Genomic DNA, 26,394 nt, shown 5'->3' with positions numbered 1-26,394 from the left:
CTTCTTTCTGGAATGAGTTAGATTCGGTTCGGTTGCACTCAAGTTCTTTAAGCTCCTTTAAGAAAAATCTCAAAGCCAATTTTCTAAAATCCTATGTGTAATTATTTTGCCGTAATCGCTTAAATTTTTTTTCTTTTTGCATATATTTAAATGATGCCTCGGTCGGATGACCTCACCAGTTTGATTAACTTGCTACTTTTTAAAGCATTTATACCATAAGTTAATAATAAAACATTATATACTATACTTTGTACATCCCGTAAACATTGTAATATTCTCGATATTTTGAATTTTGCATGTTACGTCACTTCTGACTTTGATATACTGTACTAAAACCCTATGTTATATTTTTGGAACCCACATCCTACAAGCTTTGCTTTTTAGTGGGTTCCTCATATTACACGTTAATTATATGTCCTTATACATTTGTGCATTATTGGTTCAAACTGACCATTGTGTGAAAAACATTTCTGCTTCAAATCAAATGGAATATAAAACTTGTACGAAATGTGGAATATGGAATGTGAATAAAAAAAAATTGACGTTTAATAAATCGAAAAAAAAATAATACAAAACGTACGTGAAATCTTAATCTCAAGTTTCAAAAAGATTAAGTGAACCCGATGGGGAGTCGATCATTGACTCACTATATCAATAGTTTGTAAGATAAGAATAATTTTTGTAGCAGATATTTGATTAATTTCAATCCTCATAATTGTGTATAACTGCTAAGTTGTCAATTCAATAACTCTACAGTAGTGTAATGTCACAGATACAATTCATTCCTTTCCTTTTTTTTTCAGTCAAGATTTAAATAAAAATAGGGAAGATGCATGTACAGATCACAATTGAGACAAGTACTAGGCTATGTATAGAGCATGGCAGAACGTTGAGGTGGTGGCACGCCACAGTCCCCTCCCCCTCCCTCTCCACGCCACAGCCCCCTCCCCTCCCTCTCCATCGTTTCGGTCTTTGCTAATTACATGATTGTGATCAATTACTTTCGTTATATTGCACGATTGTTGCGCCCTGCACTTCGACTTTCATTTTGTTCATTAGGTTCAACTCCATTTAGCATCGTTAATTATTGTACTTGGATGGAGTTGACTTCACTTCAAAGTACGACAAAGCCGGTTGGCCCCGCAGCTCGGCTTTCTTACAGTGTAATGGCAAGCGTGTCTCTCAAAGCGTTCCTCCGGTTTTGCTTTGTTTGTTTTTTGTCTGGCCTTTCGTTCATGGATCTAATCATGCCATGTACCATTATGTACTCACAACTTGAGAGAAAAGCTTTTGATATTAACAGCGGGTTCAAAGATGGCTGCTCTCACCTCTTTAACGATCACAATGTCGACCTTGGCCATCTGCCCTACTACAATTAATTCGATTAAATTAAATTCAAATATATTTTATTTTCATCAATCAATCATAGTAATACACAACAAAAATTGTAAAAAAAGTATATAGATTTGTTTATATTCATATCAATGAATGATTATAGAAAAACAAATACAAGTCATAAAACATAAGGCAGAGTATACGGATAATTACATAACGAGAAAGCAATGCACACTCTGCAAGAAAAAAATGAATAAAGCAATGGAAAAGAGTGATGTACTGAAAGCGGGGCTTGTCAACGTGGATCACACGTATAACAAAAACAAAAACACACCACAAAATACCAATAACAAATAATGTGCAAATGATCTAAATATGCACCGTTAAATCTGGCTATTGGTACATAATATACTCTCTATATTTGGGGATTTTCAAACTGCGCACGGAGGAGAGATAAATTGAAGTACCAAGTATCATATATATATGTATATGTATATGTATATGTATATGTATATGTATATGTATATGTATATGTATATGTATATGTATATGTATATGTATATGTATATGTATATGTTTATGTATATGTATATGTATATGTATACGAGCGAAATTAAAGCAATACGCCTAAATTAATTGAAGTTTTCACGCAGTCGTGACTAGACGATATTAAGGATTCACCTGTTTTATGTTGTTTACTTATAATCGTCTCAAAGAGTGTGTACCTTGTATGGCGCATTTGTTTGTTTGTTTGTTTTTTGCACATGAGAATTATTGATTGACAAATTGCCCTTTATCAACCTAAATACACAACGAATATTCTGTCCATACACAACGATTATTCTGTCCATAGAATAAAAGCCATCGTAAAAATCATGGACACACATAACACTAGAGTGGGATTCGAACCCATGACTTCCTGCTTGATCGCTATAGACAGGCGTCACATCCACTAGACTACCGAGCTTCAGCCCGATTACCAGCGATGGTTGTGATCCCTTATAGCAGCGGGTATTCTGCATAATTTTATTTGATGAAAATTCTGTTCTTTTCTGACCTATGCTTTTTACAATCTCTTCCCCTCCCTCCCATTAAATAGCGCAGAATGGTTTCCCCAATGACTATTAATTGCTTTACCAAAGATGACAATGATCATGCATTGCATTGTCCTTAATTATAGGGAGTCATAAACGGAGTAAGGTTATTGGATGATTATCATCATTACCGATGCTCAGTGAATGGAGTGCACATAAATCTGTACTGAAGTATGTATATTACATTAACAGGAGCTTTCTTGCGATGGTGATATTTGAATGTTTATATGACTTATAGTGTACGAGCACTTTGATGATTTAGAACGTGTTATCATCATATTGGTTGTTTAACATGTATATACACATTGGCAAAAAAAAAATAAAAACAGAGAAAGAAGATTTGAAAACTTTCACTCGGTACCATTCACCTTGGAAGTCTGGTGGTTGTCTGCCACTTTCTAGGTTACCTTGTGAACAAACAGAGATGAGCTGAAAGAAGACAAAGCTTGTCAGGCGAATCTGTCTTCGGACCTCATCATCCAACCAAGTCAATATCGTAATTACCAATAAGAGTTGAGTTGGTGGCTGATAGTAGAGGAAATGGTTTATTGAGAAGCAGTGATGCTGTCACCGAAGCAGACCAAGCATACAAAGTTTCGTAAATGACTCAGAACAATGAGGATTTTACATTCTATAAGTAGAGAAACTCCCTAAACTTTAATATGCAACTTTAAAAGGTTGACGCTAAACGAATACCCCCTCCATCCCCCCCCCAAAAAAAAAACCCGGGGAAGTGTCATTACAGTAAAAAAAAAAAATAAATACACACACATACACACACACACACACACACACACACACACACACACACACACAAGCGATGAAATGTCACATTTTCATAATGTAGGTCGAAAACATAACAGCCCGGTTAAAGAAAGGGCACACCAGATCGTAACGCAAGTGCCGTAAAGCGAGCAAAGTACAGTATACTCCTCAGAAACATACACAGTCAAGACTTAGACAATTTCTGTTTATACACCCAAGAAACTCCTCGAATCAGTGACCCCCTCCACCCCCCCCCCCCCCACACACACACGCATTCCTTTTTCTCCATCAGACTGTCTCCGCCGATCTTTTCTTAAAAGCATATCTTTTGTTGTCTTGCATTTTCTCTCCCTAACTTAACATTATATATATATATATATATATATATATATATATATATATATATGTATATATATATGTATATATATATGATATATATTATCACATATATATATTATATATATATATATAATATATATATACACAATATATATACATATATACATAATATATATAAAATATATATATATACATATATATATATATATGTATAGCAATAATAAAGTCACAACAGAGGAATGCAGGGAATGCATTAATAGCCAATCTTGATTTAATGAATAATCCGAATTTTCGAGGAACCTTCCTCTTCTTCCTCTTCTTCAGGGATGACGAAGCACTGTCATCCCTGAAGAAGAGGAAGGTTCCTCGAAAATTCGGATTATTCATTAAATCAAGATTGGCTATTAATGCATTCCCTGCATTCCTCTGTTGTGACTTTATTATTGCTATTTCTAGTACTGCCAATACGCGGAACAACTACAATATATATATGTATACATATATATATATATATATATATATATATATATATGTATGTATACATATATATATATATATATATATATATATAAATATATATATATATATATATATATATACGCCTACATGACATGAATATAGTGTTTGAATTGGCCAACTTGATTGATTTTCAAAATTCAAAAAATTTTGAAAACATTTTATGATAAACACTGTAACGGCATCCTCCCAATTCAGTGCATAATATTAAAGTATACGTATTATTCATTGACAAACTGAGGCCGATGATGGCGGTATTCAAGGCATGTCATGACTGCATGATTGCCAAAACTCTACTACACGCTATACCGGGAAGGAGATTTGTGTATGCAGGGAGGTGGACCAAAAATATCTTCCACCTCCCTGGTGTATGCATACGACGTGTGTACGTGTGCTGTGTTGCTTTGAATAAACAAATACTAGTAATACAGCCTTTGATGTACCTCATACTGCCTGCCAGTAATAATCTCTATCTTATGTATATCTCATAATACGTGCGAGTTCGCAATGTGTGAAGCTGAAACAGTAGTGGGGAATCCCCATAATAATACGTCGCAATAGTAACTCGAAAACTACTTGTTCGCAGAACCTGTCTCTTTCTCCATAATATGCCTCGATCCATTCGATTTTATCGTTCGTGAAGTGTCGGGAAGCAGTAAAGGTAAGTTGAACAAAACAAATTGTTGTCGTTACTTGATACCATCTGGTCGGTGGCGAATGTATCTTGAAAAGACTAAATTTCTGAAATCATTATTGATCGCCGAGAGTCTGGACCCGCTTCTCTTATGAATTATCTCGGTTTCTGAATTACATTCATACTCGACTCTCAAAATATAGCCCCATCTCCTATCCTTGTCGTTGCCTATCATCAAGCTCAAACCCATTGTATAGCACCACTCCCAATGGGCAATAGACTGCCCTTTCCCTCATATTCGAACCCGTACACAATTATTCCATCCCTATATGTATCCACCCTGTCCATACCCCTTTCCTGCTTTCACCAGTAAATCTACTTTCGCCCAAACGACATGTGTGTACTGTTTCATGTGGATTTTCCCCTTTATAACAATATACACATGATTCAAACGCACATGTACTTGTTATCATCAGCTGTTAAACACTGACTGAGTAGCATTGTTACACGATGATGAGTTGCACGAACCTCGGGCTTTTTGTTGGTCATACCATAGAGCTATAGCTCCATGATCGTACTCAGATAGTATATTGTTTTGTATGTCTTCATCGTTCGTGAATGAACATCAAGAAGAATGTATAGGGGCCTACATATTCTTCTTTGGACGTATGTGTCAATCTAGCTTTCTGGGTGCGAAAAGATTTTCAACAAGATCATGTGATTGTCGTGGGTTTCCTCCGTTGTGTTAACATTATCATTAGTTACGAGTATGAATTCCACCATATCAGTGGTGGTGGTGGTGGTGGGGGGTGTACAGCGAGCCCTGCATTGTTTGAAGGAGTGTTACGTCCCCTGATGTGCCATTCAGTTATAAATGACAGCTATGCAAAGACCACCGCGTCATGCATTGTTTACTTTCCATTACTAATATCACACTTATAATACACACATTGTGTGGTGTAGGTGTGGGTGTGGGTGTGGGTGTCTGAACCGATCAGGCATTACGCTGACTAGTATGAAATACGGTTTCACACGACGTCATCGCGACGTCATCGCGACGTCACCAGACTATCCGAAGGTCCTTAACCATTGCTGTGCCAATGAGTCAAAATAACGTGCACAACTTTCACACAAATAGGCGCCATACCTCTTAACAAGGAAAAAAGATGGCAAACATGGGGTTAAAGGGGAATTGATCCCGACCAGTTAGAGTTGTCTGAAAGGAAAGAGTAATAACATCTTATAAGCACAACAGTGGAAACCTGATCAGAATCGGACTAAAAGTAAACAGTTATGATTTCTTTCTTTCTTTCTTTTTTCTATTTTTTTTTGCAAACCGTTTCTCGAAAAGTTGAGTATGCAACATGCAGAGAGGTACTGAGTAGTATCGCTGTGTACGGGATCGGTATGCAATGAGCGAAGTAATGATATCATCACTCCACAATTTTCCATTGATCATGTAGAAAAAAATGACGAAAATGTAATTCTTCTGCTATAAAAGTGTAGAAATATAACTTTACTCCTGGCTGAATAACTTCATGGTAATGATCAGTTCAGGATTTGAGACTGGGTATAATCGCGTTTGAACATAAAGTTCAAAATTCGGGATTTTACGTACAAACTACATGACAAATTCATCAGTTCACTGTGTGCATATTCATATTGACCGTTCAAGAACTGCATGTTTTTCTTGTGAAAATTAGCGAAACTTCACAATTTGATAACTTCCCTTATCTCTTTCCGATTTGATCCATTTTTCATTGACGTGCTCGTAAAAGTTTACTCTATACATGCATCATGAGTTTTTTAATAAAATGTGTCTGCATGATAAGATCGTAAATCATGTACCACGAATTTATGAAAACAGCACTTATTTCAATGTCGTCAATTACCTCTTGTGTAGTAAACGTATGTGTCTATCAAAATGGTAATATTTTTGGCGGGGATGTGTGTACGATATCCCTTTATCACTTTTTTCCCCCTCGAAGGAAGGATTCTGCTTTTCAGGACTATACACACAAGCAAAGAAGAAGACTAATTATTGTGCAGGGAACGTAACTATCAACGAGTGTAGCTGGCCGGTGTAATTGGATTCTATCTGATGTGATTTTTTCCTTTATGCCCTCGATCAAATTTTGCTGGGAAAAATATTTATTGTTCCTTATATTCTTATCCTAATAAGTGGTTACCAGGAAAGAAAAAAATGAAGAACTTTAATGATCTTATCAAAAACTATATGCAGCTTTAGTGGTTGTTTGTTTCTTTTCATTTCTGTGTGATGGAACTATACCTGTGTAACTCTTTCTTGGCTCACTCGGCAACAGTGTAAGCGGCGACAAATCCTTGTATCCTGATAATGGACAACGAAAGCTCTTCAACCTCACAGGTAGATTTGACAGATGAAGGAGGCGTTGGAGGACCAAACACAGGACGTGTGAGTCATGAGCAAGAAAAAGGTAGGAATATAATCAGTGAAAGTATCATTCTATCCTCCAATATTTCTGTACTGTACATGTACTTGCGAAATTTTACAGCTCGAGGTCAAAGTAGGTTACACTATAGTGATATGGTTATCCTGTATGGTGAATACCTACAAAATTTCGATGATTTTTGTGTGTGTGTGTTTGTTTTGAAATTTGAATTAGTAATGAGAAGCATGAAATCTTGGTAAAGACTCCATTGTCTGTATATAGCTGCAGTTTAAGGTTCGGTCGGCCGACACTTCCATTTTTTCTGTTTTTAAAATCTATGTTCTAGCTCTCCCTCTCTCCCCTTCTCTCGCTCTCTCCCTCTCTCTGTAATTTCGTTTTCGTAGATCGTGTACCTTTCTTTGTTAACAACCAATATCGTTATTCTCGCCATGTAATGGATCTAGTTCATGATGGTCATTATGTATTTCTTTTCCTGGTCAGTGCTGCCGTTCACAACTTGATCACCTTTCTCGTTTTCTGTCTTTCCAAACACCCGACCTTTTAAGTATTGTATTGATTACTATACCTTATACTATTAGTACAATTTAATTGTATTTTTAGTTTTGTATGAACATAATGAATGTCTTTGATATTTATTTCATGATTGCAGCTTTCGAGTTTCTTCATTGTCGGGAGAAGTAGACCATTTTCTTTTTTTTTTTCACTACAAACTTCGCTATCATTCTATGATCATTACCACATTATTTTCATTCTCACAAGATAACAAAGTCGCAAAGGGCGCTGAGGGGTTGTTGCAGGAGTTGAATTCACTCGCTCTACTTCAAGATGAGGAGGAAGGCGTCGATGACCACGATGAGGACGACGATGAAAGGTTATCCTTGTCATCGGAGATGTCAGACCCTGAAATAAATATCAGCGAGCATGGAGAAGAATCAGGTAAGACGGCCGAAGTGTGTAATGTTAGGAAAGCTTGTTTTGTCGTATCTATGGCTATCCCATGAAGTAATGCTCTATAATTATGATGGGTGATGCATGTCACAAGATTGGCACCCAAGAATCATACAGCCCACGAGTCCATACGGCCCATGGGTCATACAGCCCATGAGTTTTATTACAGCCCATCGGTTCGACACCAAGCAAAAAAGGCCCATGAGACCGACACATTAAGCCTCGTGATGTTATGTCGAACTCGTGGAGCCAGTGTCGAACTCATAGGCTGTATGACTCACAGACCTTTTTTTTCAATGACGAACTCTCAGGCTGTATGACTTGTGGTGTCGGTCAATTTCAAGACATCGTTTGAACATGGGAAAGTGTCATGTTGAGTTTACAACTTTTTTACAAAGTTCATTTCTCTAAGCGAAGAAACTGTGATATGTACGTACGTATAATCAGTGCCTCGGTTCGAGAATCACTGATGCCTAATCCATGTAAACTTCCACGTAGTATTGCAATACACCTCAGTTTCACAAACCTGTTTTTTTTTCTCTCTCTCTCTCTTGAATGAAAAGAGTGATTGTATTTCCGATTTTACACGTAAGACCCTTGGCAACGTTTATAATGCATGCTCATGATCGAAAAAGCTTGTAATCAATATTTCATTCAATTTAATGTTTGATGCTCTCTTGTTGACAGAAGAAATAAAGCGTTTGAAATCGGAAATTCAGCGGAAACAAATGGAGATAGATAACCTTCGCCACCGAGCACAGTCCTTCGATTACCATGCCAAGATGGACATCAAATTTGACTGCGCACATGACAATCTCGTCTACAGTTTTGCCGATTTGGTAGCCGAGTGCGAAGTGTGCTGTGAACCGCTCACCGGAGTCAATTATGTGGACATGGATTTTCAATGCCATTAATGTACTGCACACAGGACGCTGTTCTGGAATTCTTGCTTCACATGGAAATAGATCAACAAATATACCTGTTTGCCTATAAAGAGTTCTTCTCAGGTCAAGCACTGCAAGACAGGGTCAGAGTGCAATGATTCTGTCACGCAATATGCACTTTCAGCAATTATGATATTTATGACAGGAAACCAATCAGGGATGATGATCTCAGTTGGAGCTATGGTAGCTGTAGGCCTAAGTACAACACCTCAATAATAATTGCAACCCTCTCACAATGGAAGTTTGCCTCTCTGATCCATAGACTATATTAATCACGACCGTTTTGATCTCAAGGGGGAAATGACATGCGTTATGATTGAGTTGATGTAAAGTCGATATGGTTAGTATTTTGGATGATCTTATCACGATGTAAATACTACAAACTTCTTCAACATTTTATGACCAAAAACATATGACTAGCGTGTGTGATAGCAATTTGAATTTGAGACGGTGCTGTAGACATGGTCGACTAATAGTTGTCGGCGGGCATCATGTATACGTACATGTAAAAAACAAACAAACAAACAAGATGGCCAGATTTTGTAAAATGCTAATGTTGGGCTAAATATGAATAATCATTTTTAGCCTTTTTTTAAAGTCACTTTCCTGAGTTATGTTAAAGCTTATACAGTAAAAAAAAAAGAATGATTATAGAAACATGTAAATGATTTCTATAATGAAACATGAAATGATTATAGAAACAGTAAAAAAAAAAGAATGATTATAGAAACATGAAGTAGTGGCGTTTGACTGTGTTCGCGAGTGTAATACCAGTGGATCGTCGATATGTCCAACAGTGTTTATATACTGTCAATCATGGGCATTATAGAGTTATTGAGTACAATTAGGCCTGTCCACATTACACTCAGAATGCGTTATTTTGTCGCACTGCGTAGACACGGTAAGAGATAAATTCCCTTAACCAAACTTGTTGATTAGCCAAAATAGGCCTATATACCAACGGTCATGCAAGGTCCTGTCTCATGCAAGGGTTTGTAATCATTATAAAGTACACTATTGCGGTAATCATGGCAATTAGTTAAAAGCTCGTATAGTTGTGTGCATATAAATGCTATCATGATATCCGTAACCGCGATGACTGGATGTCAGTTGCAACAATTATGCCATTCGTGTTTTATATTTTCGCTTCATGATTCTAATTAAACGAAATAGAAATATGAATATAAAGGTTACAGCATGAAAAGATGATCTGAATGTCAATGGTGATTTTAACTAAGCAAATCATTATATCATAAAGTATGATTTATTTATCATTATGTTTTCAAAATCACTGTTCTTTTCTTGTAACAAAATGTTAAATAAAATTTGTCGCAGGGGCTGCCACTAAACGCACTAAAAGTTGCTTGACGAGATGACCGCCCTACAGGTCTAATGAAAATATTGTTATGAATCATTCATCCATAGATAAAGATAGATAAGGACGCTGGTATATAGCCGCTCAGTCCTCATTATCTTTCTGGAATCAACAATATTTTTGTCTCTCCTTATTTCTCTGTAGTAATTAATTGAAAGATGAAAATGGGGTTACAATTTTATTTCAGTTCATATTCTTTCACTCAAGGATAATATCATTAATTGTTAATGTTGCTGTTATGCGGTATTAATCTCTGAGCGATAATAAAACATCAGCATCAACAACAAATGATGATAATTACATATCCAAATTAATCATAGGCTGCGATGCAAAACAACTTTCTAAATTCATGCAGTTCTTCTGTAATGATAAACAAAGCATGCTAAAAACCTGTCTTGAAATGTAATCTTTTCGACAGCATATCACTCGAATTATTATGTGGTAGTAATGATAATTACATTATTGATTCTGTGTGTATAATATTCTTGTTTTTATGTGTGTTTGTATAAAATGAACGTTTCGAAACATTATATCTAAGCTTTACAGAGCTCGACTATAGTGATGGCCCGGTGGTCCAGGGACACTAAATATTTATGTCAGGCCATTCAGGTTGGTCGGACCATCAAATTAAAAAAAACACACATCCAAAACTTCAAATTCTAAAAAAATCCATATTTTGGTGGCTCGATAAAGGGCAAATATGGATTTTTATGTTTCCTTTAATTTCGGGCCATGTCACGTCATCTCTTTTAAGACCATCAAAATTTCAATTCAACGATTTAGTTCCCAAAACGGGCCACAAGAGCAAAAACAAGAAAAAAAAGTCAGTGGGACCCTACGATAGCTTATTGTCATAATAGTTGTATCATGTAATATTTGTGTATTTGTTCACAGATTGACTGAAAAGAGAGTTACTATTGGCCTTTATATCAGTTCAAGTTGTATCTTGTTTTCACTCATATCCGGTGTCACATACAGATAATGCACTTGGCGACTACCGAGTGTTATTGGGATTTACTGATCACCTTTACTCGGTATTTAAAGCAAACGAAGGGATCACCTTCGATTCCATGTAACAAAGGTCGTTTGACGTTTGTAATCACAAAGTGGAAGTTTGTGTTTGTTGGCCAACGAAAGAGTGGCATGCACGGTGTCTATAATATGAAGGATTATACATGTCGTGTTTCACAGGTCCCAAAAGCGTGCTGAAAACTTTCATCGATGAATTAGAATGAGTGAATGAATGAATGAATGAATGAATGAATGAATGAACGAATGAACGAATGAACGAATGAACGAATGAACGAATAAATTGTAGTTTACCTGTTCACAATAATCAACAATGTACCAACGTCACCCGAATACCCTTTTTTCAGCAAGTGCGGGCAACTTTCTCCTCGAGTATTATTTGCGATTATTTTCATCTTATACAACTGTATCTGTACGGTGACACAGAGACCAATTGACCAAATGGATTTTCATTTTATTTTACATCTTTTCCGTATGAAAAAATATTTTACAAAAGAACAATATACATTTGGACAAGCAGGTTTTAAACATAATGAGAATACAAAAAAAACACAACAACAACAACAACAACAACAACAACAAACAAACAGGGTATTGGAAACCGTTCATGAAATAAACGTCAACAACCAAACAAAATAGCATGCATAAATGTACATGTAACAAAAATCACATTACAATTCTGGGTTATCATTCTAAACTTTGAACACATTCATAATTGCCTTAATCAGGGAGGTAAGAAGTCTCACATTCCTGCTTTTATTCAGTGGCGACGATTTATGTAACGATGGGGGGGGGGGGGGGGGGGGGGAGGGGGAGGGCGGGGAGCGGTAACACCGAAGGCGAAATATGTTTCGGAACATTCGAAAACGAATGATCTTGTACATGGTATTACGAGATGTGACGGACGTATTAAAGGAGACTTCCGGGTGATTTTCAAATGTGAACAACTATTGATTAGTTATATTGAGGGCAAAGTTTCAGAATTTATGATAATGGGATGAAGAATAATGATATTTTCGAAATTTATAACAAATTGCAATGAACAAGGATGATGACATGGCAGGGTCGCCATGAGAATGCAGGAGTTGGGGCTCAAGAAAGCAGAACAAAAGAAAAAGGCATGAATAGATTTATACACAGATGATCTCTCAAGCAAGTGGTATTGTAACGAAATTACACTGCTACATTTCTGAAATAATTATGTGAGCCTCCCATGTCATCATCCTTGTTCAGTGTAAAGGCTTTTTAAAGTATTGTTTCTCTGCTCAAGAACTACAATAAATTCCACAAATCTATACACGAAGCTGTTGATTTATGTACTCTACATGATATGAAATTATGAATGGAAAAGTAAGAATATCAATCTTTCAAAATCGGTGTGTGTGTGTGGGGGGGGGGGGGGTGGTCCCCATCACCCCCTTATCGCCGCCTAATGCTTTATCATAAGATTCATGAGATTTTACATTGATGTTTTCTCGAGAGGAAACCAAAACTATTATAACAATAGACGGAGTTTCACGCAAGTGCTCCGAAGTGTCCTCCGAAGAAAGCAACAAGAACAACACAGTTCATTACGATACTGAATTTTATTCATTATCAAGAACCTTAATTGTATTAATTTTTAAGATTTTGTAAAACCAGAACTACTTTCGCGTGTGATGTATATACGTAGTCTTCGAAATGCCGAATGGTCAATCCTTCGTCATAGCAAGAAACAGAAATATCAGCAAACAGCGTGGTTTATTCTATACAGGAATTCCAAAGGCACGTTGAAGTACCATATACCTTATCTTCTTATGCTTTCTCAGTTAAAGAAGTTTAGAAAATAATATTCATGCAGGACACTGTGAATGGCTAAATCATGGTTACAGTATCTTTCAACTCTTGATCCACGTGTGCGTCTTCAATGGGATGTGCTAAATTTATGGAGGTGTATGGACCGAAGGGGATAGGGTATGGAAGGGGGTAATCCCTCCCACACGAGGGAGCTTTTGCATTTTTTTCTTTTTTAAGAATTTGAATTCAACGATATGGTGCACATTTCTAACTTTTGAACAGGTTCGCAGATACAAAATCAATCAAAAATGCTTATACATGTATTGTAGGGATTTTCGTATAGTTTCGGTTGAGAGCTAACTGCAGGTTTCAAACTTTTTTGTGTGACATAATAAGAATCCACTTATGAAATACAAAAGAGCATGTAATTTCAAGAGAAATTCAACGTTTATTTGATGAAAATTGGCTTTGAGATCCAAAACAGAGCAATCCTAAAAAGTGCATGTTATGGGACCTATACCTTTTATTACGATCGCTTTGTCTTACTTTGATTTGGGGATGTTTTAGCCATTCCAAAACCGATTTTCATCTAATAAACTTTGAATTACTCTTAGAATGTGTTTTCTTGGTATCTGGCAAAAAAAAAAAGCAAAAAAACAAAAACAAAAAACAAAAAAAACCCAAACTAAAATCCCAACCCTAATCTCCATCAATACTATACCATCCCTTTTCAAGCTTTCCCGAGAGGGAGACCGAAACTACGCAATTAAAAGTGCCCCGAAGTGTTCGCCGAAGCAAGAAACAGGAATCGCGCAATTCGTATGATACTGAATGTTTATTCATTATCAAGTATCTTGATTATATACATCCAAAGTGATACAGAGCATATTTCAAGATTTTGTGCAACCAAACTTCTTTCGCGTGATGGTGAAGCTTTCAGCTTTGGAAATGCAGAACCAATCCCGTGATTCCTTCAACGTGTTCGCCATTGATAGCATGAAACAGATATACACGTGTCATGAAATACATGTTTTACACGTTTGTTCCATCGCTGTATTCAACGAACATGCATTCCAATGGCATGTTGAAATAATTCATTATTTTCATGGGTCGTTATTCTAATGTAACCTTCGTATAAACCTATACTATCAATACCTTCAACACCATGAATCCATTCAATTTGGGTGATCACTGTGTATTATAGATATTAAGAACAAGAGATTTGCGTATTTACAAGGAACTTTGGTGTGCCATATTCCAGTATTATCAATGCTGATTATGATATCTCTACTTCGCTTTTACTGCTTTGGCGACCATTATGAAAAATGGCAAAAACCTTCAAGTTGGAATACTTTCACTACGTATAAAAGAATATTATAGTTGCGTTTCAATGTAGGCGCTTGCCTCGATCCCTCTAGCCAGGGAGTTTTGTTTTGTTTTGTTTTGTTTTGTTTTTATTTTGCTTTTATCCCGCGTCCCTACTCAAGCGAAGGGGCCACAGCATGTATAGAGATACATGCACTGGTTGTGGGTTGGGTTTGGGGTATAGTTCTCATTCCTCTCGCCTGAGCACAGATTCATATCGTTGTTGTTGTTGCTGTTGTTGTTGGTTTAATTGGCAACTTCATTCTTATAGATTGAATATTTTGCACCTACACCGCGTTTTGATATAAAAACTAATATTAAAAAAACGAAGTAATGTGGAAGTTTTTTTTTCAATAAACAGAATATGAAATTCGAAATATTTATACTCATAAAGAAGATGCGTGAATAGAGAAAACTGAATGAGTCCTATGCAAACATTCTGTATTTCCCACGAGGAAAGTCCCTTACACTTTCTGCTTTCACGGATCGCATGTAATACTAGTATACGGATCATCACGGAGCGTCGATCCGGGATCATCCGTAATAATATACTGTTTCCGGCATGACCGTGTTGACTCCGTGAAGTCATCCGGCATTATATCCTTGATCTTCCGGCATTTCGTGGGGAAAAAAATAAGCTTGCTATTTTTATCCCGGATATCACCGATGAAAATCAGTCCGTACTCTTCCTTGTACAGGCACCGTGTACTCCGTGTTGCCTCCGTATTCATTATGTGATATAGTACTCTGTGTAGACATCGGGACGTCCGTACTAGCATTGGCTGTATCCGGGACAAATATCTCTTGCCAATATACATTGACGTGTGACGGGCCCAGATAATAGTATTTCGAAGATAGCAACAGACGTGTCAAGATGTCTGTACCAAGAAGTGGCAAGATTCGACGACCACTAAATCCATCTACATCTGTGAGAAAACATGATGAAGGAACGGAGGAGGAGGAACCCACACAACAGATGACGACAGAACAGCCAGCTGCAAGTCACCCTTGTAACAGACGGAAAAAGGCACCAGCCCTGTACCTTTCCGACATGCAGGAGAAGGACATCGTAGACTGGTTCAGATCAAATGAGATGTTGTATAACAGGCGGGTGAAAGAGTACAAGCAGGTGGACGTGAAAAATAGATTGTACGAGGATAAAGCTGCTGGCCTGGATCCTCCATGCACCTCAAAACAGCTAAAAGTGTGGCTTAATTCAATGCGTACACACCTGAGCAAACTGACAAAGGAAAAGTCTGGACAAGGGCCCAAAGAGTACACAGATAGAGAGAAATGGATTCTTGAGAACTTTGGGTTCCTCACAGATCACATCAAACGTATTAGCCCCTACAAAAGGAAACAAGGCGGTCAGGTATGTACGGTATCAAGACCTTCCAATTACATTGAATTTTGGATACGTCACAAAAAAGACAAGAGACAGGTCATTTTTTTTTTCCAATTATCAATTTTTACTTTCAAAAAAGTTTTGCTGCTTTGTGATACCAAACTCGTCATCTTTTTTTTACAGTCTTAGATATTTTAGGAATAATTTTCAAAAATGTTCCTTCCTACATGTTTCTTTCCTAACATTGATGAACCTGAACTGATAAAAAGCTTGACTGGTCAATCTACTTTGCGTCACTTCTTTTGATACTTATGTCAATCATATTGAGGAAACAGAACGTATCTTCTTGAGAGAGAGAAAAAAGAAGAAGATGTAACTGAAGGTGATGAAGTAATGTATTGGTACTTGAACAGCAACGTAATGTCACAATAACCGATACCAGCAGTTGCAATGCTTGTAGTGTACAGTGTGAAGAATGTATTCTAAACATTGGGTTGTACATGTTCAAATGTCCCTTTGTTTGGACCTACATGGACATAACGATCTTTTATTATCGTATTAGTGTCATCGTATTCCATTTTCTATTTGTGTGTGTGTTTTTTTTAAAGCATGACATTTATCTGCCTGGGCCAAGTACAGCACTCGAGGATTTTGATGGCGAAATGTGGGATGACATGGGGGAAGAGTATAGATACGTAAAGGAGGACGAGTCTACTTCCAGCAGGAGCACTGGAGGAGAACTCGATAAGGGTGGGCCTCTGAAAAGGGCCAGAAAGACAACTGAAAGGGTATGGAGAGTTTTTGCGTAAGAGACCAAGATCACATTAATATCTAAATGCAAACACACATTTCACATGTACCTCCCAAAGCCAACGAATCCAAGGGAATTAATGACTAAACTTCATGTAAGTATACAGTATTCTTTAACTGCAGTGCACAGTGGTTGACATATTTTGACAGATGAGAAAAACTGCATTGAATAAACATAGAGTACAGGTAGATAAAAGCACTTGATTCATATCGCTGGTATTTAATACATGCAACCACATCAGTCATTACAAACCAACCATTATAACTAATTATCAGTCAGTAGTTTTGCCACCAGTGACACCACATTCAAGTGTGAATAATTCATCTAACTATGCGATCTCTAATGAATATTATTATGATACAATAACAGGAAATGAGTGCATGTTATAGAAAAGGTGAATACAGACATCTTTGGTGAAACGAAAACGAATAAACTTGTCTCAGCATGATTTTTATTTCTTTTCTTGCTTGTAAATTTTCTAGATTTATTTCGAGGGAAAATCTGGCCAAAAGTTGACAATAATAGCTCTTGAGAGCTCAGGAAATCAAAACAATCTTTCCGACAATTTTTGTTGATAGGAAACCATGATATAACATCACTGATTTTTCTATTTCTGCTCTGCTGGCCCCCAAAGGTCATAACACAATACTTTTATTCTCTGTAAATTGCAGATACTGGGAGAGCTTGACCAGATGCCCAAGGAAATCCAGTCCAAAATTCAGCCCAAGATGGACTCCGCTAGTCAGGGTAAGCGACACTTTGCGGAAATGATATTCCACGAGACCATGCAAATGGATGAAGAGACATGGATTGACTTCCAGATGCAAGTATTCCAGCTGATCACGCAATATAAGAAGAAGCGTCTAGGACCACGTCAGCCACAGGTCTACCCTGAAACTTTGACCTTGACTCAGGTCCCTGGATGTCCTCAGTTGTAAGCTTCCTTCAGCTTCGCTTGGTCTGCAGTCCTACACGCCAATCATATAATTATGATACCTGTCCAGTCGTTTCCTGCTCATACAGCCGCGAAAAGGCACTCTTCTACAACGACGCAATGTTATTAACCGTATTAGAACCAGGTAGACCACGCCATTGGACTTTTCTTCCTCCATGGTATGTCCTCAAGGCCATGACGTTTGACGAAAGTTCCTGTTCCATCAGATCAGTGGCCTGTAACAGACCACAGGATGAATGCCCAAATATATTGACTTAATTCGTTACTCTTGAAGTATTTTTACTGTTGTTTGAAGACAAAGGTTGTCGAATTTATCATCCTGTGCCTCGAAAACGCTGAAATAAGACGACGCTTCTCAGTTTATGTTTGGCATCGCACTTTTTGTCATTATTTTTAGAACCGAATTATTCTTTTTAGCTAAGAAAATCAGGTCGTTTTAAGTAATTTGCTCATTAGGAACGTTTGCAAACTTATCGTATTCATTGAATGACAAAGCTTGCTGCCTGTAATGTATCATAGATTAAAGAAAATATGTCATAAAATTCTTTTAAATTGGTGAAACAACGATGTTAATGAAAACCTGTGCTTCCTAAACCATGTGTTATGTCAACCAAGTGCATATGTTGTGGTAGATTAATGCTGCTTACTGTAAAAAGTTCCCTGTATCGTACTTGTTTTTTAAACGACAATGGTTCTGCCGATCCTGTTTGTGAAAAAGTGTGGCTTCCTGTATTTTTCTGTTATAGATTGCGTGCTTGTTAAAAAATATAGCGTACACTCAGACTTGACAATGTGAGTGTAAACTGCTACACTTTCCCAAAACACAACACGACGACCTAACGGTGGTCGAATGTCGGAAGATCAACAGCCAATCTTCACTGCATGACAAACTAATGGAACTACAACAATGTGCATTTAATAGTAACATGTGTCTTCACTTGAAAAGTGTACAAACATGGATACATGTGTTTCAAGGGCGCTTCCATACACCACCAACCATCATAACGCTTAACGACCAAGTGCTTGAGAATACCAAAGTTGTTAAGCTACTTGGAGTGTTCATCCAGTCAAATTTGAAATGGGACACCCAGGTCAGCAGCATGGTCTGCAAGGGCAACAGTCGACTCTTCATTCTGCGCAGACTTAAGTTCCATGGCCTCCCCCCCCCCCCCCCCCCCAGCTGACCTCCTAACAGTCTATCTGGCCACTGTTAGACCAATTCTAGAATACGCTGTTCCTGTTTGGGCCGCGGCTCTCACCAAGAAACAGGTTGACTTGATTGAGCCAATACAAAGCGAGTCTGCAGAATCATCATTGGTCGAAGCTATTCCAGCTATTCAGACGCTAGGGACACTCGGCACCTCCCCATCCTCAGTGACAGGCGGCGAGACCTCTGTGTGTCCTTCGCGAGGACCCTTCTGGATCCATCCTCCAACCCCCTTTTCAGACGCAAGCCAGTTTATACCAAAACTCGATAAAGAAACGACGTATGAAGAATCATCGTATAGCCGATAGACCGTTCAGACGCTAATTTCGACCATTCTGGAAAAACGTCGTATAGATGTGCAGTTTCTCACTGCGCATGTTGTTATGGCCATGAGTGACAGGTACAAGGTCACCTTTCGTGCTCGCTCCCATTAAGCACCGCCCAGTTATACCGTTCTATGGTCGCCATACGTTCAGACGCACAATGGACACGGTGGAATGCTGATTCGTTTATATCGAGTTCTAGTTCGAAACGATGCTCTGACCGTCATTTCGCTATACGTCGTTTCGTTATACGTCGTTTCGTTAGTCAGCGTTCAGACGTATAAATTCATCGTATAGCTATACCGTTTTGGTATAGCTATACCGTTCTAGTATAATTTTTTTGCGTCTGAATGCCCTGCAAGTTGCACCACCTGCTTCCGCCACCCCGTAATCACTCACACAATGCAAGAAGTAAACAAAAATTCACCACTGTCCGGTACAGAACTGAAAGACATAAGACCAGTGCTATTCCTCATTTCATTTGTTTGTTAAATGAATAGTTATGTTGTGTGTGTGTGTGTGTGTGTGTGTGTGTGTGTGTGTGTGTGTGAGTAGGTGTGTGGGGGTGTGTGGGAGTGTATGTGCCTGTGCTTGTCTATGGTGTATCTTTTAACAACACATTGTATAGTAGGATCCTCTTTAAATACTTGTGTAGATACTGTATAATTATGATAGAGTGTGTGTAAGTGTTGATGTAACCGAGTTTAATGTGATAGAAGTGTTTGTAGAACCAACTGCACCAACAATTGGAAGGGACAGAAATCTAAACCTCAAGAACAAAATATTTTTTTTATGTTCATTTCTGATCTCAAAACATGTGGTTTGTTTGTTTGTTTGTTTGTTTGTTTGTTTGTTTGTTTGTTTGGATATTCTTTCTCTCTCACCTGCCGTTTTTTTTAACAGTATTAATCATTTGTTTTTATCTAATTGAAATGCAAGCTTGTTTGTTTCTTTTTTTTAATGATTTGAGTCATGTGATATGTGAAGCTTTGTGGGGTTTTTTTTCCTGCTTAATGTTTGAACAAGTCTATTGATGTAAATGTAATGTTTTAAGTGATTAAGATTTTTTTTTTCTGGTGAATGACGTGAATGCAATATTCATTGTTCTCATATAGTACTTGAGAAATGTTTATAACGGCTACAGCTCGTTATTCCGAAGGTTCGTTATTCCGAAGATTCGTTATTCCGAAGGTCCGTTAATCAAAAAATGAAATAAGATTCGTTATTCCGAAGGTTCGTTAATCCGAAAATGATATAAGCTTCGTTATTCCGAAGGTTCGTTAATCCGAAAATGAAATATGGTTCGTTATTCCGAAGGTTCGTTAATCCGAAAACGAAATAAGGTTCGTCAATCCGAAAATGTAGTAGGGTTCGTAATTCCGAAGGTTCGTTAAACCGAAAATGTAATAAGGCTCGTTATTCCGAAGGTTCGTTGATCCGAAAATAAAATAAGGTTCGTTATTCCGAAGGTTCGTTAATCCGAAAATAAAATAAGGCTCTTAAAATTCTGAAAAATTGAGTAAAATTCTTGTTGTGACAAAACATGGCGTTGTGATTACTGTCTTATGCGTTCGTTGATACATGTGCGCATATGTGTGAGTGTGTGTATTGAGGTCGAGTACATAGAATTATTGTTTAAATGCCCGTCTTACTCGCTCTCACCCCCATTATCGTCACCTTATAGCCTCACGTTTATCGGTAGTCTAAAATTCATCATCATCATCATCATAACAATTCAGGAGAGGCATGTTCACTTTGAAAAGGGAATACCAGCATACTCACACTCTCTTTGGACACATAAACACATACGAACACACACATGCAAACATGCACACACAAGCACACGCAACTCCATACAAACTTTTATCGGCGACGTATAGAATGCCGTCGTAATTTGTAATTTCATTTGTACATGTATACTAACGATGAAAGAAGAGGTATTTTCTCCTCCGGAGGATGAGCTCGCCCCTCCCACTCCTTCACTTCTTCATCATTGTCAGGATAATACATTCATTATTTGAGATATTACCATATTCTGCGACTCTAACATGTCTCAAGCAGGAAAAAAATCTCACACATGAGTGGACTTAAAAATAAAGGCTTTTAAACAAATAAAAAATCAAATATACTTAACAAGCAGATTTCAAATGTAACATCTCTTTTAATAAGCTTCACTGTGAAGAGTGGAATGTAATCGAACATGTCCTACCGATCAGTCACAAGGTAAGAAATTATTTTTACATGAATTCAATGAGAAGTTAAATGCAGTTCTCCACTTTTTTTGAGTGACATGTAACACATGGAATTCATGTCGTTATGGTAACTGACAAAATGTAAGCCAGTGATTTGTATCATTTCTAGCTCTCGTAAAGTTAAGTAAATTGGGTTTACACTCCATTATGATAGCCTTTGCCATGACACTAGTTGTATTACGTATTACCAAAAGAAACTGCAACTTTTTTTGTGTAAAACCAGATTTTGGACACATATTTATAGGTGTACTGTTTGGATATTCAAGTTAAGGTACCCATTGTTAGAAGTGAAAAAAAAAACCGAGTTGTCAGTTTGCAAGCATTTCACTTTCTTTAAACATATGATTTTTTTTTTTTTTTTTTGGGGGGGGGGGGACCGCGGTCACCATCTTAAAATAAAGGGGAGGCATTCAAAATGAAAGGGATGGTATAGTATTGGCTGAGATGGGGCGCTAGGTTTCCAACTTTTTTGTGAGATGATGAGAAACTTCTTATACAGTGAAATACGAAAGAGCATGTAATTCTACGAGGAATTCAAAGTTTATTCGATGAAAATTGGTTTTGAAATGGCTGAGATATTCAAAACAAAGGGATCCTGATAAAATGTTGGACCCACCTTTTCTTTGGCCCAATGTTTTACTTTGTTTTTGGATATCTCGGCCATTTAAACCGATTTTAATGCAATACACTTTGAATGTATTTTAGAATTGTGTCCTTTTTGTATATGAGCATAAAATATTGAAAATTAATGATTTGTATTTGTTTAATTTAGGTATTTATCTATGTATAATTATAACAAAAACAATCTTCCAAATATATTCGAAACAATGTTTCAAAGAAATCAATCCGTTCAAAATCATCCAACAGGGCGATCAAATGACCTCCATTTGCCATTTCTGAGAACTTTGTTGGCTCAAAACATATTCATCTACGATGGGCCAAAGTATTGGAATTCACTTCACAACAATATTACAACAGCTCAATCGCTGAACTCCTTCAAGAATAAATTAAAATTATTTTTATTGAAATCTAACAACACCCAACCGAGTTAGTTTCGTTTTCCCATCTCAGTCAAGTCATCATTTCTTTGAATATTAAACAATTATTATGAACTTATTATTTTTTTTACATAAGTCCTCCTTATAATTATGTTCCTGTCAGTGTTCCGCACATATCGAAGTGTCTATTCAGGGGCGGATCCAGGAATTCTGTAAAGGGGGGGGGGGGGGGGCGTGACTAATATTTCTAGTGCCACTTCCGGGTTTCATTTCATTTTTTTCTTTTTATTTTCTTTGTTTTTAACGAAAATTAAAGGGGGGCGTGCGCCGGTTGCGCCCCCCTCTGGATCCGCCACTGCTATTCTCTCTTTCTCCTGCATTCTTACCAATATGATTATGTATAAAAATGTTTGCATTATGTTCAATCCAGGTTGTATTTCATCGCTTATTTTACATCATGGAATCCAGATTGCTTGCGTCCACGATGGTTTGTGCTGCAGTATTTGCCCCTTTTTCTTTTTTTTTTTCTTTCTTTTTCCCTTCCCAATTATTTTGATGTCAGTTGACATCGGTTCGTTTTATTTTGGCTTTTTATTGTTTAATATTGTTGTCTTGTGTATTTTCTGAGGATCCCACTGTGTACAAGCTCTGCTTCTTGGTGGGACCCTCCACTTCCATCCTCATCATTAGTTGACTTGTATTACACACTTTATGTATATATTCACAAAGATATAATTGCGTTTTTGTCTTCATCTGCTTCTTATTTTCATATTTACTTTGTCAAATCACATTCTGGAAATATTACAAATATCCTGTACGTATGCAATGTATATAATTTCTTTGTTTATTTGATGGCAGTGAAAATAAATTTGAATCTTGAATCTTGAATATTTCATAGGGGATTTCTAATTATCTTGCAAAAAGTTGAAATTTGAATCTCACATCTCAACCCAAACTATACTATCCCTTTAGAATACCTCGCCTGTATGAAATAAATCTCTTTATAAGACACTAATACCCCAGAGGATCGATAGACACCCCCACATACATACACACAGACACAAAATAAAGAGGGGACTAGCTGCAAGCACCTTACAAAAACAAAACACGCCCCGTCATTGGATATTGGTACAATGAACAAAAAACACAAAAACAAAACAAACAAACTAACAAACATACACGTCCAGATGTTGGCGATTATACTGGTCGTTATCATACATGATACCGAGTGCTGAAAAATAACCATTATGAAGGTGGACGATGTGAGATCATACACATTGTATTTACACGGAACCGCTGCACGTCGTAGATCCCGACTATACAGTATGGGGAAGGTGGGCATAATGAAGTACTTAATTTCAAACTTGCAATATGACGTCGTTACTGTTATTATCAATAAAAATGTGAGGGTGTCTGAAAATAGGCTATAGAAAAATCACACGGTCTCCTACGCTCTAAATCCAATCGCTCAGGTAAGTAATTGTTCAGACTATTTTTATTAAAATCAAGATTCTTGATCTATCCCACTTCTTCACGCAACACGACGTGCTTTACCTGAAAATATACACGTGTATCATCCTCCCCGGAGACAATATCGAATTTTCATAGCGTAATATTCAAGCAGTCTTTTTTAATTACGACAACGTGTATTGTCATTACAGTGAGTTTATTTCATTTTCGGATTAACGAGCCTTATTTCGTTTTCGGATTAACGAACCTTCGGAATAACGAGCCTTATCACATATTCGGGTTAACGAACCTTCGGAATAACGGACCCTATTCTATTTTCGGATCAGCGAACCTTCGGAATAACGAACCATATTTCATTTTCGGATTAAGGAGCCTTCGGAATTTACGAACCCTCGGTCATTTTCGGATTAACGGGCCTTCGGAATAGCGAAACCTATTTTATTTTCGGATCAACGAACCTTCGGAATAACGAACCTTCGGAATAACGCCACAAATGTTCGGATTAACGAACCCTGTTTCATTTTCGGATTAACGAACCTCTAGGTATAGGGAATTTAGCCAGTGCGATACTGCCGTACACAATTATTAGTGCAATACCCACCTTCTTATGTTCTGTGTTATGTGATCTGTGATGTGATTTTTTTTCTTTTTTATGTTTGAACATTCTTGTTTAATATCTCCACACTTTAATTATGGAATTTTGGCGTGGGGAAATGCAATTCACTCATTACTAGATTCCCTTCTCAGTATTCAAAAGCGTGCAATAAGAATCATAAACCACGAAGGATATTTTGCTCATACCAACTGTTTTTTTCATCAAAACAGAATTCTGAAAATTCCAGACCTATTTTATTACAATCTCGGAATTTTCATGTATAAACTAACAACTAATGAATTACCATCTGTTTTTATCCACATGTTCAAAAGGAATCGCTCTATCCACTGTTTTCCCACTCGCCAGAGTGACGCCTATCACCTTCCCCGTACTCGCACTATTTTTGCAAAGAAAACAATTATATTTACTGGACCCAGATATTGGAATGATCTCCCTCTAGATATCACTTCTTCCTTATCTTTATTCACCTTCAAACGCAAATTAAAACAGTTATTACTTAGTGGATACACACTACCAAGCTTTTAGCAACTTTTTTATGCTCCCAGTCTGTTGTCCTTGTCCGCAGCCCCAAGTTATTCAAGTTATTTCATGGTACCGATACATCTCTTAATAATATAGCACTTTTGTTTTTCAAACACTGTGAAATTTGTATGCAGTCTGGTTTGTGCGATATTTATGTGGTTCATTAGTTTATTAATTATCGATTTTTTGTACTGGTGTACTTTTAGTTGGTCAAGACAAACATATCCGTTCTCCGTGTAAAATTATATGCCTATGAACTCGGGAACCTACAGTTTTACAAGCTTTAAAGCTTTTAGGTAGGCCCCATCATAATTCTTATACTTACTAGTGACATTTTCACGCGATATGACCATGTACATTTGTGTCAAGTATATATATTTTTTTCTTTTTCTTCTACAATCAAAAGACATGATTATATATATTTTGTATTCTTGTTTTGTTGTCAATAATTTTGTGATTTCATCATTGAGAAAATGGAAATATGAAATAAATTTGAACTGAATTTGAACTGAACAATTGTTTTGATATATATGAACTCAATGTTTTAAGTAACAATGATGATATATAGGATTTTTGGGGGGGATGAACGTGATATAGATTGTTGTTATAGTAATACTGTAAACGGGGATTTTGTTGTAATCATATTAAATGTGTGGTTGTGATAATGATAATTAATTTTGGATATTGTTAGTGAATAAAATGAGGTTGAATTAAAAAAAGTGAAAGCTGGATAATGTAAAGTTAAAAAAAGGAGAGAGAAAATGAAGAATAAGAAGAACACAAAGAGAAGAGAAAAAGGAAAACAGAGGAAAATAGAAAGAAGTTGAATTTACAAGTATTTTTAAAGTAATCGTGATTATTTATGGTAATGAGAATAGTGATGTTAAAAATTGTACATGTATAATATGTGTTTGTTTCGTTTTAATGTTAATATTGTGTAAAAAATATATATATTTTTTGTTCATTCTATGTATCTGTACAATCTTGTACATATTTTATAGTATTCGTGCTTATTTCTGTAAAATGTCTGCAGTCCAGCCTGCGGGCTGCAATGGACATTATTCAATAAAATACCCTTTCAATTTCAATTTCAACACCAGTTCTGTTATCTTGTTTCTATGACACTATATCTTAATGACTATGTTTGAGTACTTTCCCTGCTTAAATAACGGTTTTATACTTACTGGATATCAAATTTCCGTTACTTTTTTTTTCATTTTGTGTCATGATGGGACGCTTCCTGCCGCAAAGTTGACATAGGCCCTATTTAACTAATTACTGCAGTTATTTAGCAGCAGTGGCGTATCTAGGGGAAACGGCGCCCGGGGCAAGCGCGAAAATTG

General features: G+C 36.9%; 1 protein-coding gene across 1 annotated transcript; it reads left to right on the top strand.

Annotated features, from left to right (window-relative positions):
- The first annotated feature begins 4,666 nt into the window (after positions 1-4,666).
- On the top strand, positions 4,667-9,643 carry LOC139741607 (uncharacterized). The gene is made up of 4 exons (XM_071652187.1): positions 4,667-4,710; positions 7,008-7,139; positions 7,875-8,051; positions 8,751-9,643. The coding sequence occupies exons 2-4, from the start codon at positions 7,040-7,042 to the stop codon at positions 8,975-8,977; spliced, it is 504 nt and encodes a 167-aa protein (XP_071508288.1). The 5' UTR covers positions 4,667-4,710; positions 7,008-7,039; the 3' UTR covers positions 8,978-9,643.
- The last annotated feature ends 16,751 nt before the right edge of the window (positions 9,644-26,394 follow it).

The sequence above is a fragment of the Diadema antillarum genome, unplaced genomic scaffold (genome assembly GCF_040938485.1).
Source record: "Diadema antillarum isolate AM-2024a unplaced genomic scaffold, OU_Dant_1.0 seq00000938_RagTag, whole genome shotgun sequence".
Classification (NCBI taxonomy): domain Eukaryota; kingdom Metazoa; phylum Echinodermata; class Echinoidea; order Diadematoida; family Diadematidae; genus Diadema; species Diadema antillarum.
This window is presented reverse-complemented; position numbering and strand designations above follow the sequence as displayed.